At 40.1% G+C, this 19,289-nt stretch overlaps 1 protein-coding gene across 3 annotated transcripts in view; it reads right to left on the minus strand.

Annotated features, from left to right (window-relative positions):
* Nucleotides 1–19,289, minus strand: part of grk5l (G protein-coupled receptor kinase 5 like) — a 68,661-nt gene that overhangs the window by 23,753 nt on the left and 25,619 nt on the right. For all 3 annotated transcript variants that reach the window (XM_079897607.1, XM_079897609.1, XM_079897608.1), the window contains exons 2-5: nt 12,807–12,902; nt 11,450–11,562; nt 4,282–4,359; nt 4,033–4,130 (exon numbers count right to left, since the gene is read on the minus strand). In XM_079897607.1, the coding sequence (XP_079753733.1) occupies nt 4,033–4,130; nt 4,282–4,359; nt 11,450–11,562; nt 12,807–12,902 (385 nt within the window). The remainder of the gene's footprint in view (nt 1–4,032; nt 4,131–4,281; nt 4,360–11,449; nt 11,563–12,806; nt 12,903–19,289) is intronic.

Consider the following 19,289-nt stretch of genomic DNA (forward strand, 5'->3'; position numbering starts at 1 on the left):
GCACATGGGAGTGGGCACATTTTCTACACTTATAATACTCTCGGCCTGAGCCGTTGTTGCCCGGGGTAACCGAGTGACAGAGCGAGTTACGGGTAGATGTGAGCACAGAGTTGTGGGCACATTTACTACACTTAGTACTCGAGCGGTGTGTGACCGCTTTATGAGAGAGCGCTCTGAGCGCGTTACCATGGGGACCGTGTTTGTGTGAAGCAGTGAGCACGTGGGAGTGGGCACATTTTCTGCACTTACAACACCTTCGGCCGGAGCCGGAAAACCCGAATTTACACTCTTTCTGAGATTTATTTGGGCCGCCGTAAAAACGGCGTTTGTGTGCAGGCGAGCGAGTGGTATTACTGGCTCGTTGGCTGCGGTGTAAGCTGCTGCAGTAGCCTGTACTGAGGGGACTGACAGAGCTGGGCGTTTTGATGGCGGTCCGGCCGCAGCGGGACTCAGCCATCTTTTCCTCCCTGCGGGTGCTAGGAGGACTTCGCGGGCTCAGACTTCAGCGTTATCTTGGGACGCGGACCCCGGGGGGGCGGCGGTCTGTGACGGCTGGTTGAGCGCGACCTAGGGCGGCCGCCCTGGCGTCGCTGCGAAGCAGTTGGTGGCCGAGACGAGCGCTGTGTGGAGCTGCGCGCAGGAGGCTGAGCTTGAGAGCGGCCTGCGGCTGGGCTCGAGCGGCGGGGCAGGAAGAGATTCATAGCCTGCGACGCCTTCTGTACTTCAGAGAAGCGGTCCACAATCCCGCTGACCGCAGGGCCGAAGAGGCCAGTGGGCGAGAGCGGGGCGTTGAGGAAAACAGCGCGTTCTGACTCACTCATATCCGCCAGCGTCAACCATAAGTGTCTGTCGATGACGGTGAGCGCGGCCATGGATCTGCCGATGGCTTGTGCAGCGGTTTTGGTAGCGCGGAGCGAAAGGTCCGTCGCGCTGCGCAGATCTGTTAAGGCTGTGTGATCCGAGCCCTTCTCGTCCAATTCACGGAGGAGGTCGGCTTGCAGGATCTGGAGAACAGCCATCGAGTGCAGGGCGGAAGCAGCTTGGCCGGAGGCGGCGAATGCGCGGCCGGCGAGAGCTGATGTGGTCCTGCAGGCTTTGGACGGCAGGGCAGACTTTGAGCGCCATCTAGCAGACGGCGGGCAAAGGTGCGTTGCCACCGCTTCCTCAACGGAAGGGATGCCGGTATATCCTTTCTCGGCGGCCCCGTCCACCTGGGAGAGGGCCGAGGAGACAGATGAGCGGAGTCTAGCGGAGAAGGGCGCGTTCCACGACTTCGATAGCTCCGCATGGAGCTCGGGCAGGAAGGGTGCTGACCTAGAGGCTGGCGCTTGGCGGCGGCTAGGCAGAAAACACCCGTCGAGTCGGTTCGGCGCGGGCTCCTTGGGTGGGGACCAGTCCAATCCCAGTCGGTCGACCGCTTTGGTGAGGAGGCGGAAAAGCTCCGCGTCAACACTGGAGCGGGACCTGCCAGACTCTGGAGTCGAGGAGGCGGAGCGGTGAGAGCCCGACCATTCCTCGCTGTCCGAAGCAAGCAGAGAGCAGCTGTCAGCGGCGTCATCTGCTTCATCCCCAAAGGCGACGGCAGTGCAGGCAGTGGCCGGCCGCTGCGCGTCGGTGAAGGGCGGGGGAGAAGGAGAGAGCGAGGCTCGCGGGAGGGGCTCCGGCGAGCGCTCAGCTATAACCACCGGCTCGGGAGGCCTTTGAGAGCGGCGTTTCTTCTTTCGCGGCCCTGAAGAGGCAGCCGGGGAAGGTGGAGGATCATCAAACATGGCGAGTCGAGCCCGCAGGGTCGACATCGGCAAGTCCTCACACTGTTCGCAGCCGCCCGTGGAGAGGGCGCGGGCTGCGTGGTCGAGGCCCAGGCAGAGAGCGCAGACCACGTGGCGGTCTCCGTCGCTGAGCGAGGCTCTGCACGAGCCACAGGATGAGCGAGGCATTTGCAACAACGCCTCGCGCTCTTTTAGATGCAAAGTGTGTCGCGGGGCGAACACACACACACATACAACACAGAGCAGTAAAGGATATATTCGCCGGATAGCGAAGCAGGCAGGGAAGGCTGAAGGCGGCGAAGGCGGCCGGCGTCCTCAGGCTGAGATCCTCGGCGTGCTGGTCGCTTGATTCAACGGCGGCTTCCTCAGAGAGCAGCGATGCGAAGAGCTTCGCTGAAAAGACAGAAATCAGAGAAGCAGCCTCCGAGCCCTGTTTATATACGCTAAGCCACACCCCCCTTTTCGCGGGCTGTGACGCAGTAAGCGCGCCAAGCGCGCTCATTGGTCGTGACGTCACGCCAAGGGCTCAGCGGTAGGCTGCTGCAGTTGCCGCAGGGCAGCCAATGGGCACGCTAGTAGCTCGCCCTAGGTCTGCAGGCTGCCGCACTGCGTTGACAAGATTATAAAAATTAAGGATAATTTTTGGCTTCAGTATCTCGAGAAAGAAAGGCTTTCCCGTAGCGTAGCAACTACGCAATACGAGAGAACCTCTCGTAAGAGAACTCCCGTGCTGTCGTCATGACAGCGATACACAAAACAACGTCCCTCAGGGCTTTAGCTCAAAAATGTGCAGATTTGGAGAAATATTGATATATTTTCATAGGTTTTCATCAGATTTCTATAGACAGGAATAATATTTATTGAATTTATGCCCAAATGCGTCGATGTAATCATTATGAGCGATTGGATACTGTGATGTATTGTGTTTTCAATCCATACCAACAGCCTGAGGGCGCTACATGCACAATAATAGTCCATATAAAAGTTATAGAACATGAAGAAGAGGCATGATCATGTGACATTCCAGGAAGTCTCGAACACATTCAAAGCTATCAGAGATCGCTGTAACATGTTTTGAAGACAATAAACATGACTGAAATGATATTTGGTTTACCTGTGTTCTTCGAGTAATGTCAGGTATTTCCATAATAATAGATTATATTTATAATGTAATGCTAATCGATATAGACTTTATCATTGTGCAGAATAAAATATATATATATATTTTCTGTCTGATTTTTTTATCTGAAGCGAAATTATATCACAGAAGATTATTTAAAACACTCGACTTGCGTTATAAATTAAGTTTGGAGCACAAACATGGTTTTAATCTCATAAATTGTCGTGTATTGATGGTGTGCTAAGCTAACATGCTAGCTAGCCCTAGGTGCACCTGCCACATATAGCAGTTATCCTTTTATGTTTTTTTTCTAAATATGCTTACTGAAATTCAAGCAGGGCATTTGATCCAGTTTTTAAATGTTAAGTGAGAACTTTGATAAAAGAAATTAGGGATTGAAACCCTATGAATAGCTTGTGAATAGCCAGTCGTTAGTAACTATAATGCAGACAAAAGAAATGCATATTTAGAGCCATAACCAGGCTGGAGAGGTGTGAATGTGTGCAGGGGGAGACTGAGACTGAATGGGGCTCGTTTGCACCACAAAACAATAGAGACAATATACTGGATAGATGCTTAGAAGATGACAATAAACATCAGTAGCATTTTAAAGTAGCAAATCAAAATAAAGTCATTGACATGGTCTTGAAAAACATTTAACTAAATACAGAGTTTTGGACTTATTATCTTCAGATTTTAAATATAAAATGTTTAGACATGTGGCCTTAGCTGTAGTGCATTTCTAGATTGCTCCAGTGCCAACTTCAATTTTATTTTCATGAGGATGTTTCATAAAAATTAATTTCTAATAACTTTACAAAACTTTGAAGCTATTTATAACAATTTTTTTCATTATGACAATAATTAATTCTACATTTACAATAAACTGCCAGGTGTCAGCTTTCAAATGAGATCATACTTGTGCTTTTAGTACAAAGGGTTCATGAACTGTATCTGTTTAAGTTTGGGTATGTCATTTCTGGGGATTTTTCAAAAGTGGCGTTGCAGCTTAACAGGTTAATACAAAATTAAAAACACCACAATAAATGTGTAACAAGAACGGTTGGTTAAAGTATTTGAATTTGCTTAGTTTAAGAGCAACAGAAGTGCAGGTGTTTACAAGTGTATTTGCATTTGTCTTACTGGCGACAGTCACTGAAGATCTCCTTGCAGGGGCTCAGTTCTAGATTTTCTCTGCAACTTTCAGCAAGACCTTCAGCAACATCCACACACTCAGAGGACTGTCAGAGAAACAACATGCTCTGATTACTGATGCCCACTGGGACATTCAATATCCAAAATTACACACACACACACACACACACACACACACACACACACACACACACACACACACACACACACACACAGTAAAGTTAAACCAAATCACACCTGCTTGGTGAGAAACTTCTTGATGATCTCATCTCCTCGACTCTTCCTCTTTTCATCTGGTGCCACCTCGTAGTCCTCCTAAATGACCAGATACAAACAAATTACTACAAGTTTTAACTGAACATTGAGACAAACAAGGTATAACATCATCCAAAATATAAATTACACCTTATGACACAATGCACTTAATTTAGAAATGTATGAAATAGTAACCAGCCTCAGAAGCCAGTCTGATTTATATTGCACATAAAAATGTCAAATTGCAGTTTCTGGGAGTTAGGGAGAACAGGATTTTAAATCAGTCGTCCACAGAGAAACAAAATTTGGTTTACAAGTTCCCAGCCCTTCCTGAGTTCCCATGGTTCATACCATGCAAGGGATAAGTCACCCAAAAAAGAAAATTCTGTCATCATTTACTCACCCTCAAGTTGTTCCTTTATGAATTTACTTCGTCTGCTGAACACAAAAGGTGATATTTTGAAGAATGTCAGTAACCATACAGTTAATGGGCCCTATTGACTTCCATAGTGTGGAAATAAAAATACTATGGAAGTCAATGGAGCCCATCAACTGTGGTTACCGACATTCTTCAAAATATCTTCTTTTCTGCTTCACAGAATAAAGAAAGTCAAAAAGGTTTGGAACGGCTAGTAAATGATGAGAATAAATGTAATTGGCAATCAGTTGTTCTTGTTGACTAAAGCTAAAAAAAAAACTATTACAATTTGTTTCAAATGAAGCAACAGTAAAATACATTTTAGATGAAATACTTCAACTTATTTTCATTTTGGTTAGTTGCCACCAAGACAACATTTCTCATTTCTGTTAAAGTTTAAGTACTAAAATTCCTAAAGCTAAAACTGAATTAAAACTGAAACTGTAGCAACCCGATTTTTCAGGGGTATCCAATACAAAATGCTGTGCCATTATTTCTTTTCACACCACTCTATTATTTTTGTATAATCTATTTCAGAACACAAAGCATGTAAAAACAACTGTGGTAAGTCAAATTATAATGCCGGCGAAACAATCGCTTCCTGTCTAAGGAGGTTTTTATGGTCTTTATTAGCTGCAACATGGACCAGACTTTATGTATTAGTCAAAGATCTAGTCACATGAGACTAATGTGGATCAGACTTTGTGCGAAACTCACAAATCTTGAGCCAAATGAAACAGAGACAGACAGAGAGTATTAAGTGAACTCATATCACTTGTTCAACACTGGAAAAAAGAAACTACATCCAGTGACTTCACCATTACTGATGGTATCCATTTCTATATGCTGAATGAGGAAGAGGCATCATGTAATTGAGTCTGCGAGTGATTACACAATGAATGAGCTCCACAGTCTGGCACGTCCTTTCCCTAAGGGCCATAGATGTGCCTGTGTGTGTGTGTGTGTGTGTGTGTGTTAGGGGGTAATACTTGATGACACCCTAATCAACACTCTCTCCAGCCCTCGTGCTCTGTGGATCCCATTACGCAAGACTCTCCATGACCACCTGCCCCCCTCTCGGTTCCATCCCGAATGATGTAAACACATACACACAAGATCTCCCGCCCACAACGAAGCATATGTACCCACAAATAGGTTTTCGCACAAATCACGTGTCTGCACCCGCGTCACGGCCCGGCTGTAGAGTACGAAAAGCACATACACATATGCTTCGCGACCACACACACATGCTTCATGAAGCCCACCATGTGTGACTTTGGGTTGCTTGGTAACCAGCCAGTCAACACGGCAGGATTCCATAAGGTCCTGGAGAGCCACAGCACGGCCCAGCAGCGTCACTAAATACATTGAACGTCATTACATAGTGGGGGATTTGTGTGTGTGTGTGTGTGTGTGCATACTGTGCCTCGACACATACAGAATGATTTCCATTCCCCTTAACACATTTGGCAACTCATCCATTGGAAGATTGCCGTGAGTAGTGGAGGAAAAGAATGTTACATGGAATGTTCAGAGTTCAATAGAAGTCAAGTTCTTTTGAAATAATTTCAACTAGTCCCTAAGTTAAAGGGATAGTTCACCCATAAATTAAAGATCTGTCATACTCATTGTGGAAGCTCAAACATGCTTGTGTGGCATGCGAGAACAAACCTCATTGGTTCTCGAGCATCAACCAAGCAAGTTTGAGCTTCCATTGACCATATTTGATGAGCTCCATGTATGTGCATTGATCAAAGTTTATTTAAGGATTAAATCTGTTCATCATATAAAGAGATCATGTCTTCAAATCTAGATCAAACTGCTTAATTCATATAGATTACATTTATGATGTCTATGACTTTTTGAAGTGTAAACGTTTTGGTGGAATGAGACAGACTTACAATAGAGAGACAGAAATCTTTTGTGTTTCAAGGATGAAATAAAGTCTTAAAGTCCCCCTGTAGTCAATATTTTTGTCCCTTAAAACTCATCTTTAAATCACCAAAATTTAAAACATATTTAAAAGTTTTTTCCTTGAAAAAAATGATTCATAAAATAGCTTGAACTCTACACCCTTGCCTCATTTAGTATACACGTTTCTATGAATATGCAAATTAAACCCGCCTCCACTCACTCACGCCAGCTCAGAGATCCACTCGTTGACGATCACACGTTGACCTGATTGGTTACAAGGTAGTTTGTGACGTCAGAAACACCAGCGATTTCAAACTGCGTTTTTTTCAGACCGTCTTTGGTTCACTGCAGTTTTAAAGGAGAACTCCGGTCAATTTTAACATTGAGCTCATTTTTTTGTCAATTTGGAGTGCTGTCAATACAGAGAACAACGACAAAAATCGGTGTTGCCTACACCGTGTTATCCTCTTTTTAAAATTTGCACCCTGTTGACTTCAATGGGGCAATATTTAAACCTGCTTTTAGCCTCTTAACATCCTTGATGTGTCATTACAAGTGCACAGGTCATGTGAGTGATTCCTTCAGAGTGAACACGAGTGAATCTGACTGCAGTAGATGTGAAAGAAATGGATAAAAATGATGTTATTTAAGCCAGCGCAAATACCTGTATTTACATCCTGTTTTCGGTTGATGTCCAAAGTAGTCGATTGCCGAGTTCACGCGCATAGGGTTTAGTTACCTATGATCACGCGCGTGAACTCGGCAATCGACTACTTTGGACATCAACCAAAAAATTTTAAAAAGAGGATAACACAGTGTAGGCAACACCGATTTTTGTCGTTGTTCTCTGTATTGACAGCACTCCAAATTGACAAAAAAATGAGCTCAATGTTAAAATTGACCGGAGTTCTCCTTTAAGTAGAAAATACTCAGCAATGGTGTTGACATGAATTTACACAATCACTCATCTTTCCGACAGCAATCACATATATTGTTTGCGTTACACGGCTTAAATTCCGCAGTGGGATTGTGCGTATTGCGCATAATTTTACTCATTCCTGCAGAATTTGTGCACACACCCAAAGTGGTCACCAGCTCTCAGTACTAAATTGAGTTCTTTTTCGCTGCTTATTGCACTTAAACAGTCAAATACACACAAAATAATGTCAAAATGCAAGTCTTGGTAAGTATTCACGTAAACACAGTAAGTTAAGAACGTAAACAGTTGAGAAAGAAACGGATGTGTAACAGTATAATGGATCCGTGCGTCAGGTCTTAAAGTTACAGCAGCCTAATATACCTGCTGCCAAATGATGAGATAATATAAAAAATATCTATATGGCAGTTTTACCCCATGGTATCGATGACAAAATTGTGGCCAGAAAAAATGCTGAGTGGCAAGTAACTTAAAACCACTAGCCACAGCAGCTGGTGAGCAAAAAAGTTAATGTCAAGCACTGCTTGTGGCTATACTTGTAAAACAATGTTTATTGTCATGTTTATTCCCTGGCTCCATGTACTTCCATTGTAAGCCCTTTACTGGAACAGTAATTTTTGCTGGGTACGTGCCAATGTTATTTTTTGCAGTTATCCTACCACAAATGCTGTTGATTGAAGTTAATCTGTACCGAACCCAGAAAACATATTTTTATACTGACATGTTTTTATATTTTATACTGCTGTAGATGATAGTGACATTAGGGAAAGGGACACTGCTTTATTTCAACTTTCTCTGCCATCTTCTAAATGGGAAATTATGGAATTTGAGGGGGAAATTGCTATGCCTGCATGTTAAAGGTCACCGCATGGAAAAAAGCAGCAAATACAAACACTCGAGATCTCACACACACACATGTTGGGTTTCTATGTTTAATGGGGACTTTCCATGGACAATGATTTTTATACTGTATAAACTGTATATTCTATCCCCTAACAGAGAGAGAGAGAGAGAGAGAGAGAGAGAGAGTGGTTTGAGAACAGACCTACATCAGCGGCTCTGAATGGTACAGTAGAGCTACCAGGCTAAAACAAATGGCGGGCTGCCTCTGACACAGAGGAACTGGGCCAATCTGATGTGTGAGATAACATCGGACTATTACGCCTCCACCGAGATGGAAAAACAAAACCCGGACCAAGAAGGTCAGCTGCATACACATTTCATTTGTCTTTGTGTACACTCAAATAATGTGTGAGGAGGTTTCTCACAATAAAGTTCTTGCGCTTCTTTCCTTCTGTCACACACACAGAGATCTCACACAGAGTAGACACAGACAGTGCCGTCTAACTCGCCACAACAATTGAGATCCCGCTACTTTCTGACGTCAGAACAGGCCTCAAAACTCCCCCCGGGCTCTTTCCTTATGGTGGCTAACACAAATACGCACATGCACATTTGCTGCCGACAGAACATATGCGGACATACATCAAACACATTCAAGTATTTTCAGTTCAGTGCATCTCTGTGTTTACATTCAATTCGTTATTCAAAGCTGAATCCAGAACTCATTTTGATGCATGCCAGGTCATAAAGGGCACTTTTTCTTCTTTTTCTTGACTTTAGAATACAGTTTAATTGGGTGAATCTCACAAAGCCAAGAGTATGCAGAGTATTTCACTCTATAAATCAAAACACATATTGAAAGAACAAAGCAAAGACAATGAACTTTTTAGGAGCATTGGGACTTTGGGACTGCATTATTTTCATGAGAATTAGTTGAATTTGACCCTGATTCTCCTTACCATAATGTGTCTGGGTGCTTTATTTTTGAGTTTGCTTATAGTTCTTTTCATTACTTCCCATGATCTCAGTGTAATGCAGTAATGCAAGTAAGTTATTCTGTTCTCATACAATGATTTTTTTTAATTAAAATCAGCATACTACAATACATATATGTGCTATCATGAAAAAATGTAGATGATATGCATTACTGTAAAAAAAATTGGGGTCAGTAAAATTTTTGTGAGAGTAAAGACATTTATTACGTTAAAAAATAGCTATATTACAAACATAAAGACAGCACAACCATTCTCAACATAAGAGCATAAGAGACTTCTTTCAAAACATAAAAACAAATTTTTTACAGACCCCAAACTTTTGAATGATAGTGTTTTTTGGCATTACAGTAATAATAATTGTGGGGTTCTATTTTATTACTAATAAGTTTTATTTACTTCCACATTAAGATGGTTTAAAATGAGTTAAATGGCATCTTTTACTAGTACTATGAATGAAGGGCAGTATCACTGATATTAATACTGATGTCTTTAACAAGCTCATTGCTTCTGCCTAAATGAATACATGATGTTAGCTAAATGCATGATTGTATTATCTTAGAACTGTGCATTTCTGACATATGGACATTACTTTGATATACTTCTGATAACGGATTACTCTAACATTTAATGTAGAAACTTGCATTTCCTGCAAAGCAGTTTTGAAACGACGTATTGTAAAAAAGCGCTATACAAATAAAAGTGGAATGAAATTTAAATGAAATGCAGGGAAGGAGAGCAGAGCCATTTTTGTAATGGATACTTTTGTGGGAAAACAGCTTATCATTTAATGAATCAACAGCCTATTGGCTAATGTTTAACAAGTTTGCTATTAAACATTTGTTTTGGATTGATCTATTTTTAGAGTTTACATAGGAAAAATTGCTGTTTTATAAGAGAAGTCACAGACAATTTTGCAACATGTAGGATTCAGTTTATGACACATCTCATTCATTTCTATGGTATCCGCAGTGATTGACTGTCGCACAACTTGAAAGATATTCAATGACGTCAAGGCTGTAAGGTGATTGGTTATCAAAGCACACGTGATCCTAGTCGGCCATTACTGTGGCCATTACTCGGCCATTACTCGGCCATTGGCCCTTTCTCCAATGGTAGAGCCACTTATTTAAGTACTTATACTTATTTTGAATAAATAATTACTTCACGACCCCTAAAAAAAGTAAGTTCTATGTAGTATGAATGTAATCCGGACTACATTTGCCATGTTGTCATTGTCATGTTACCTACTATCACTTTACTCATGAGGCCACAGGACAGGATTTATGAATGGCAAAGTGTCCATCGTATGCATACTTCAGAATCTCGCCTGGAAGTAGTAGGTCTTCCGGGTGCTTTTTGCATACTCTTTTATGAGTATAGGGAATTTGGACTTTTTTTTTGTCACATACTGTTTTTCGCCTACTATATAGTAGGGAAGCACGTATGTATGATTGTATGATGCTTTTATGTTTAGGACATTTGTTTTTTCATTTGACTTTCAGACATTCGCACAAGTCTCTATAACACATCAGTAAAGCTTCCGCTATTCAGTTATACGGCGACACGGCACAAAGGGTTTTTGTTAAAAAAGAGGAGGGCGAAAGTTCCAAGATGAACACCTTTTCCATGTCCTAAAAAACACAAATATGCTGCCCCATGTTTTATGATGGTGACTTCCTGTCATGGGTTCAGGTTCCTGGGGTTCAGACTGTTTGGGGTCTATAGTGGTGTTAGAGACCAGACAATGGCCTCATTCAGTGACCAGATGCTGGTACTGATATTTTGGGCTTTATTCCATGCTAGGCAAGCTAGTCTTGTGGGAGGCCTGTTGTCCAGGCCAGTGGAACATTGGTGGAGGGGTTAACAAGAATCCTGAGAGAGTTTGAGCAGGCAAGAGATTTTTAGAGAAGATGAACTGCTTAAAAGAACCAGCAATTAGTGACTAAAAGCTGTTTTGATGATCTTAAACTAATTCTGTTTTCATTAGAACATAAAGCAGGTGCATTGAGCGTTGGAGACGTGTGTATGTGTGCCCTGACATACCATGGCATCCAGAAGTTGGATGCATCGCTGCATCTCCGGTCGGGTCTCACAGTAAAGGCGGAACAGAAGTCTCCCGATGGGCTGCTTCTCACACAGGCTGAAGTAGTCCCGCTCTAAGACACCAAAGAAAAGGGAAACTTTACAAAAATGTGCTTTGGTGGCATCATGGTACAGTGATTGATGGTGACTCTCATAAAAGATGACATTTTGTCCATACAATGAAAGCTAGCAGGGTCCAGTGTTGTTTTGAACACCATTGCCTTTAATTGCATGGACAAAACTGTTAATAATACTCCATGCAGAAGTCGTCATACAGGTTTGGAACAATCTGAGGGTGAGTAAATTACATCATTTTATTTTCATTATTGGGTGAATTGTTAAGACAATAAGTAAGTATTGGAAACATCACACATGGACACCGCAGACCACTTTTTCTGCCAGCATTTGCATGTTAGTGTCAGCACCTAGCTAAATTAATTACTTATTAATTAAAATGTCTCAATACTTAACTTTATACATTAATAATTCTGATGTATAATATACACAACCGTTTAAAAGTTTGGGCTCAGTTATATTTTTGTTTTTGAAAGAAATTAATACCTTTATTCAGCAAGGATGCATTCAATTGATCAAAAGTGACAGTAAAGGCATTTCTAATGTTACAAAAGATTTCCATTTCAAATAAATGCTGTTCTTTTGAACTTTCTATTTATCAAAGAATGTATCATGGTTTACACAAAAATATTATGCAGCACAACTGTTTACAACATTGATTATAATCAGAATTTGTTTTTTGAACAGCAAATCAGCATGTTAGAATGATTTCTGAAGGATCATGTGACACTGAAGACTGGAGTAATAATGCTGAAAATTCAGCTTTGGCATCACATGAATAAATCACAATTAAACATATTTTCAAACAGAAAACCGTTCTTTTAAATTGTAATAATATTTCACAATTTTTAAAAATGTGAAAACTAATTCTTGAAAAAGTTGATGGATGACAGTCACTCCTCCTCATCTGTAGCCTCAAGAAATTGTGCACAATATTAGATCAAAAACATGCAAGGTTGGATATTTTGCAAATCTACTGGGACAAGTATGACATCCAGGCACTTTTGACATACTACTGGAATTTGAGACGCACCAATGCTTATCTCACAATACTATTTCTCAGATAGTAAGCAATCTGGGATTCAGACAATGACAATGTAAACTCAGAGATGACTAAACAATGCTGAACTGCAAAATGACATCACCGTTAGGGAAATCTGGCCAGGAGAACACCACAGCTGACAAGGAGCATGACAATAACAGGAAGTTCATGAACAAGACAAGTTGAGTGTCGATACTTTACCGATGGTTTTGCTCAATTCTGTGCACTGACTGATATGAGGAAAACGAAGAATCTCTCTCCATTTTTTACTTCTTCCTTTCCGTTTTCCTCCTCCACCTAGATGGGGGGAAAAAAAGACAAAATTGGTCATTAAAAAATTCTAATCAACATCAATGTAAACAAAGACAACCAACCTTTAAATTATTAACCATATAAAGCCTGCTGTACCATATTTGATATGCAAGTTATTTCTAAGGCCTTTAAATTATCAACATGATCAAAACTTTGCTGAAAACCTTGTTGTACACAATCATCTTCATGCCTTCTGCCCTCTGATAGATAGTTCATACGTTTTTAGCAGGTAAAATGTCTTTTTGTATAATTGTAAAAATGTCCCCCTTCACGTCATGGTTCACGTGTCTTTGCAGAGAAATATTTACTGATTTTTATATATTTTATATATATATATATATATATATATATATATATATATATATATATATATATATATATATATATATATATATTTCAGGATTAACATTTACTAGACAGATGCAACTTACAGTAGGTTTACTCGATTATTCATATATACATTTTAACACGACTTTTCAAAAAAAATTAAAAAATGTTTCAATCAAATATGATCAGGATTTTGAGGAAGGTTTATTTGAACATCTCTCAGTCATTGTATTGCACTGCATTATGTTTTGCACCCACTATTAAAACTACTGAGCTTTGATCACAAGACTAAACATTTAAATATCATTTTAATAAGACATAAATATCAGTCACTCTATCTCTGAATTATACGTATAAATATATGATATATTTTAATATATAATAGTCTACTATAAACAGCTATCAGACAGCTATTACAAGCTTTCATAAGTTTATCATAATGCTTGGCCATATATAAATAACATCTGGACCAAATTGCATATCGCCTATTTCATACTATTTGTCATGAGCCATAAAAGCCTGATGTGTCAAATATAATACTCAACATAAAACATAGGTTTAATAAACTGTTCCATTTTTTAGAAAAAAATCAGACTATAATTTGATTTGACAGGCTTTACAGGGTTAATAACTGTGCATGAGAAAAGAAAAATCATATGAACCAATAATAAAATATCACAAATTCCAATCAAATCCCACTGAATAAGATACAGTTTTACAGGACAATGCGTTGCGAATGCCGTTTCATGCTGACTTTAAATGCCAGGATACTTTATGTGACCGCTAATTAGCTTTGAACCTCATGAAATCTCCTTGTGACTTTGAACATGTGCAGTGTAATAAAACATGTCAGCATCTGGTCTCTCAGCCTGAGAGTAAGTAAGCTCTAGTTAAAACGAGTATGTCATTTCTGACGTCAACACAGGTCAAAAATATGCATTCCCTCCCAAGAGAAAAGAGGAGTTTTTACAACAAACTATGTCACGCTCTGCAATAACGGTTTCCTTTTGAAACATTCAAACTCAGAGGACAATAAAACAGAGCAGCTTCTGCTACAGTTAGATACTGTTAGTTACAAAAGTGCTCTTTATCACTTCGTTCACTCTGGATTTAAGGAGAATTTGCTGTATGGTGCTCTGGAATTGAAACATGAAGCATTTGACAATTCCAGCATTGTGAATAGTGCTGAATGTTTCCAAACACAAACAACCAGGGAAGGTAAAGCCCAAGACTGGTCCTTAAAGACATTCATCTCACGTATATGACAGGCCTTGCTAATTAGCCACAAATCAAATCCTTTCCCACAAAACGGCAGAATTTTTGAAGGGATGTTAGTACTAGCCAGATTCAGCCACCTTAAATAAATATGAGAGGAATGTTACAGTAAGTTGTTCATACTTGGCAGGGTGATTTCGGTGTGTGTGTGTGTGTGTGTGTGTGTGTGTGTGTGTGTGTGTGTGTGTGTGTGTGTATTAACAATTCTTTTAACGTGACAACAACCAATTTAAGACATTACAAGGAATCTGCAAATTATAATGCATTTTAACTTTGGTTACAATTATTTATGAAAATACATAATGCATTTTAATGTACATTATGCATACATGTTTTACATTCCCTTCAAATCTTGTTTATTTGCAGGAAATTCAGTTTAGTATATGCTCCTGCAATTTACTGGCTGTAAATACACATCAAGTGCGGCATTTGGGACAGGACACTTCAACTATGGGCACTTTTGGCCACACTGTATCACAGGACAATTCTGTAATTTTTCTGTAATGTCATGGAACCAACCAATTTTATTCTTTTTATTTTATTATTGTATATTATTTATACAATTAAAACTTTACACCAGGTTTCAGTTGGTCAATGGTGCAGACTGCAGTCTATTTCATTTCAGTTGCCTCAAAATAGCAATCAATGCGCCTGCACACACCTCGTTTTCAGACTAGCACGCCCATGGGTGATTTATTTATTTGTTTGTTATTTAAAGCGACGGGTCCACAACGCGCGTACAATTTGTCCCGTAGATGGTCTGCTTGCGCTCTTTAAACTCGCGCACGAGCAGATCCGTTTCCTGGCTAGAGAAGCAGTAGTTTTTTTCTGCTTGCAAATTCCGCCATGTAAATAGCGAATCCGCCATGGCGCGAGCGCAACTGGCTTTTAAAGGGAATGGGAGATGAGACTCCAATTGGTTTATTGCACGTTATGCCCAAAACACACCCATTACTCATTAAGAGAATAGGGGCAACCCTTTTAGATCATGCGCCAGGCATGCTGACCATTTTTCCTGTCGTTAAACTAGCAAAAGTGGATTCGGACACGACCTAAGTGCACTTGCGCAGTGCGCCTTAGACCATGCGCATAGATCGTTAAAATAGGGACCTAAGGGTACGGTCAAACTGATGAAATTTTGAGAAATTTTGCAAAACAAAAAAGCTTTCTTTACGCAGCGAATTTGTGTGACTAACCCAATTCTCCCTCATGCGAAATTCCCAAACACGTGGATTCCTATTGAAATGCCGGGCTTTTGGAGAAAGTTACCTTTAAAAGTAATACGTTACAATATTGCATTAATCCCTAAAAAAGTAACAAATTGCATAATTAGTTCATTTTTATGGAAGTAAAGTGTTGCGTTACTTTTGCAATACTATTTCTCATGTGGACTGGGCTTGCTTGATTGTTTTTTAATTTTAAAAAAATTTATATATGGCAAATGTATAAGACTTTTCACAACAAAAGTGAAATGAATAAGCCTCAGGCTGAAGGAAATGCAAATTCCTAACTTTTGTTGTAAATTTCAAAGTAATGCTTACTTGAAAAAAAGTTATCTGATTATCTAACTCTTTGATTACTTTTAAAGGCACACTATGCAGTTTCCGTTTTTCCTCAAACAGCGACCCCTAGAGTCGCTGTGGAGTACTTGTATTTAACGTTACTGTCGTAAATACCACTCACGCAGAGCCGTCTCTGCACTCTTCCGACCGCGCTTTCTTCGACGACTCTGCCATGATTCACGTCTGAAATGCGTGCTAGTGTCTTCCATAGAGGCTGCTTCATATGTTGTTGATGTATGTGACGTTGTGCCGTAAAGCAAGTCGTGATTCTCGCGAGATTTGTCATGGCGCCACCTCTCAAACTTGCATTGCTAATTTTGCCAGCGGCGTCCCCCCCTGCTTTGCTATTGGGATGATTCGCCCTACTACGAGTTCGTTTACCATCAAAATGATTTCGAAGCTGTTATATTGAGGTACAAATCTTGCACAGTGTGCCTTTAATGCGTTAACCTCAACACTGCTTAACACACACACATGCGCACGCACACACACAGACGTTTACATTTGTTAGTTTTAATAGAAACCAACCCATGGGTCATACCAGTTTAAGTAATGTTTTTCATTTTACAAACCTTTAGATTATAAATGAACCCCAAAACACTGCTGAGGTCGAAAATAGAAAAAGACGAATACTGTAGACCATCCGCAACAAACAATGATCTGATCATGAGAATTTACCAAAAACTTGCAGCTTACATAATCTTTAATGCATGTGTGTTTGTAACAGATTAAGGGAAAGTGACGGCCACAGAAAAAAAAAACAGATGCCAATCACACCAGAGAAGAATGTTTGCTTTATCTTCCTGCCAGAGGTCTGTTCAAGTCAGAGCACGCATCACGGGCCAGCTGAAGTCAATGCATCAAACAACGTAAAACACCTGGAAGAAAGTGGGTCAAAAAAACAGAGATGTAATTAACCTCCTTCCTTTCAGTCCATCTCAGAGCCAACTAGAAGAGTCAGATTGACAGCGAAGGTCAGAAGGCTTTATGCTCACTCATCCGAGTAATATAAACAAGAATTGAATTTGCTGAGAATGATATTTAGAGAGCTTGATGGAGCTCTTGCTGATTATTACAGCTGGAAAAGCGAAGTCAAAGCACCACCCTAATGACTGAAGCGGGATAGGGATCCGGTCTCAATATTTGGAGAGGTTTAGGTGGACGCAAGGCGTACACGGATTTATGTAAATGTATTGTACATATGTGCTCAGATCAGCTCGACATGCATCAGATCAGAGGAACTGCAGTAACCATTTACTTTGTCTTTATTTTTAAATTATTGGGTCTCTGGTGTGCTTGACATGAGATGATGAAAGAGAGCATTGGTGAAATCTGCAGTGCTTCATCCACTTGCATTCCACAGCAACAACTACTCTCATATGTCTCCCTATGGCAAAACTATTAAAAACACTGTCTGAACAAACTAATTTAATAATTTACGAAATGACAGTGCAGATATTCAGTCTTAACAAATCAGACAGTTAGTCAAATCTTTCATCTTTATCATTCATTAGTGATGACTACAGAATTACTCCTCAAAAGTCAACAACAGGTCACACACACACACGGCTAAGCTGAAAATATTATGAAGGAACGCAGATCCCAGCGTTTAGCAATTACGAGTTCTTGGCAAACTCACTGTGTTGTTTTCATATTCAAAATGAGTGAGGATTCAGTCCAGGAATTCCAGTCATGGTACTTTGTGTGGGCCACAGCACGGTCAGGTGCTTGTGTGTATCTTTATTTAGGAATGGTAAAGCACCGTATTGTGCATTTTTCAGCTTCAGTAATACTTAACAATATTTCCTGTACAAAAAAGGGCTCCAAACATGACCCTATTATATACAACAGAATTTATATTTTAAAATGTGTCCCATGATGGCTGACCAGCAGGGTTTTGGTGTTTTGAGAAGGTCCTGCAAATGTCCAAAAATTGTACTAGGATGTGCTTGATGTCATACACATTCAAAATTTAAATAAAATCTGAAATCAAAGAGACAGTATTAACATAGAAGGTCTGGACATTGAGAGATTTCAAAACATTATTTCAATCTGTCTGGATCAGTCAAAAATTTGGACACACATTTGACTAAAAAAGTTAGTCTAAACAAAGTCTCATTATCTTAAAAAAAAGCATGCTCAAATGCTGAAAAAAATAAAATTGTATACCATACAATAAATGTACTTGGGTCACCTTATTTCATGGTTTTTGAGACTTAATTACTATTATTTTTTGACGATAATTCGTAACCTGTTTTGACAATAGATATCACAATTTGGGCAGCATTTATAAAGTACCCTCGATGTACATAGAGTGATCAATCCACTAAAACAAACACACCATAGAGAGAATGACAGGAAATCAATTGTTTGTCTCTCCGTGTCCTTACACACACATTAATGTATTTCATGTCAGAGACCAGCTTTAAAAAAAAGAAAAGGAGGCCATGTTATGTTGAAGAATTAGTGAGCCTGTTTTAATTTGTTCCACAAGACTCAGACTACACCCTTTTGTTTCATGTTCGTTTTTATAGATATGACCTAATGTGCACAATATAAAAATATGCTTCACAAGGGTACGTCAGAAACATGGAGAGCAACGGCAGACACACGCATGACGGTAACAAGTCGTCATTTCCTGCACTGCAACTTTAGGCCGTTTTACAGTTGATTGTTTTACTTGGTGATTCAGAGGTGTAAGTCTTTAGAGAGCACATTAACTACAGTTATATAACAATTAAAATAATGGGAAACAGAGTTGTTATAGGAACGACAACTGTAAAATAAAACACTACAGTAAATTGCAGAACCTGTTCAAGTAATTATGTTCACTCGTCTGTGAGCGTCACATTAAGGGTTTGTTTATTGACCGCAATCCACAAACTGAAGTACAACCCCATTTACAACAATTTTACACCACCTCAGTATATAAAATCCAGGCTGCTGAAATGCCAGTGTAGTTTCAACTTAAAGCTACACTGTGTAATTTTTTTAGTTGATTCTTAGCAAAAAACACTTAGTTCTTTCAAAAATATATGTGCTCATTAATGTATATTTACTTCTTTCAAGTAATAAAGTATTCTCGTAAGTTTATAATCTGCCATTGAAAGTACATACGGGTGAGGGGTTCGAATGCCGGTCGCCATGTTGCCCCTCCATCTTGAAACTACATTAGCCAAAGAGGGACATACCTGTAAATTCAAGCTTC

This window comes from Squalius cephalus (genome assembly GCF_949319135.1).
Source record: "Squalius cephalus genome assembly, chromosome: 16".
Classification (NCBI taxonomy): domain Eukaryota; kingdom Metazoa; phylum Chordata; class Actinopteri; order Cypriniformes; family Leuciscidae; genus Squalius; species Squalius cephalus.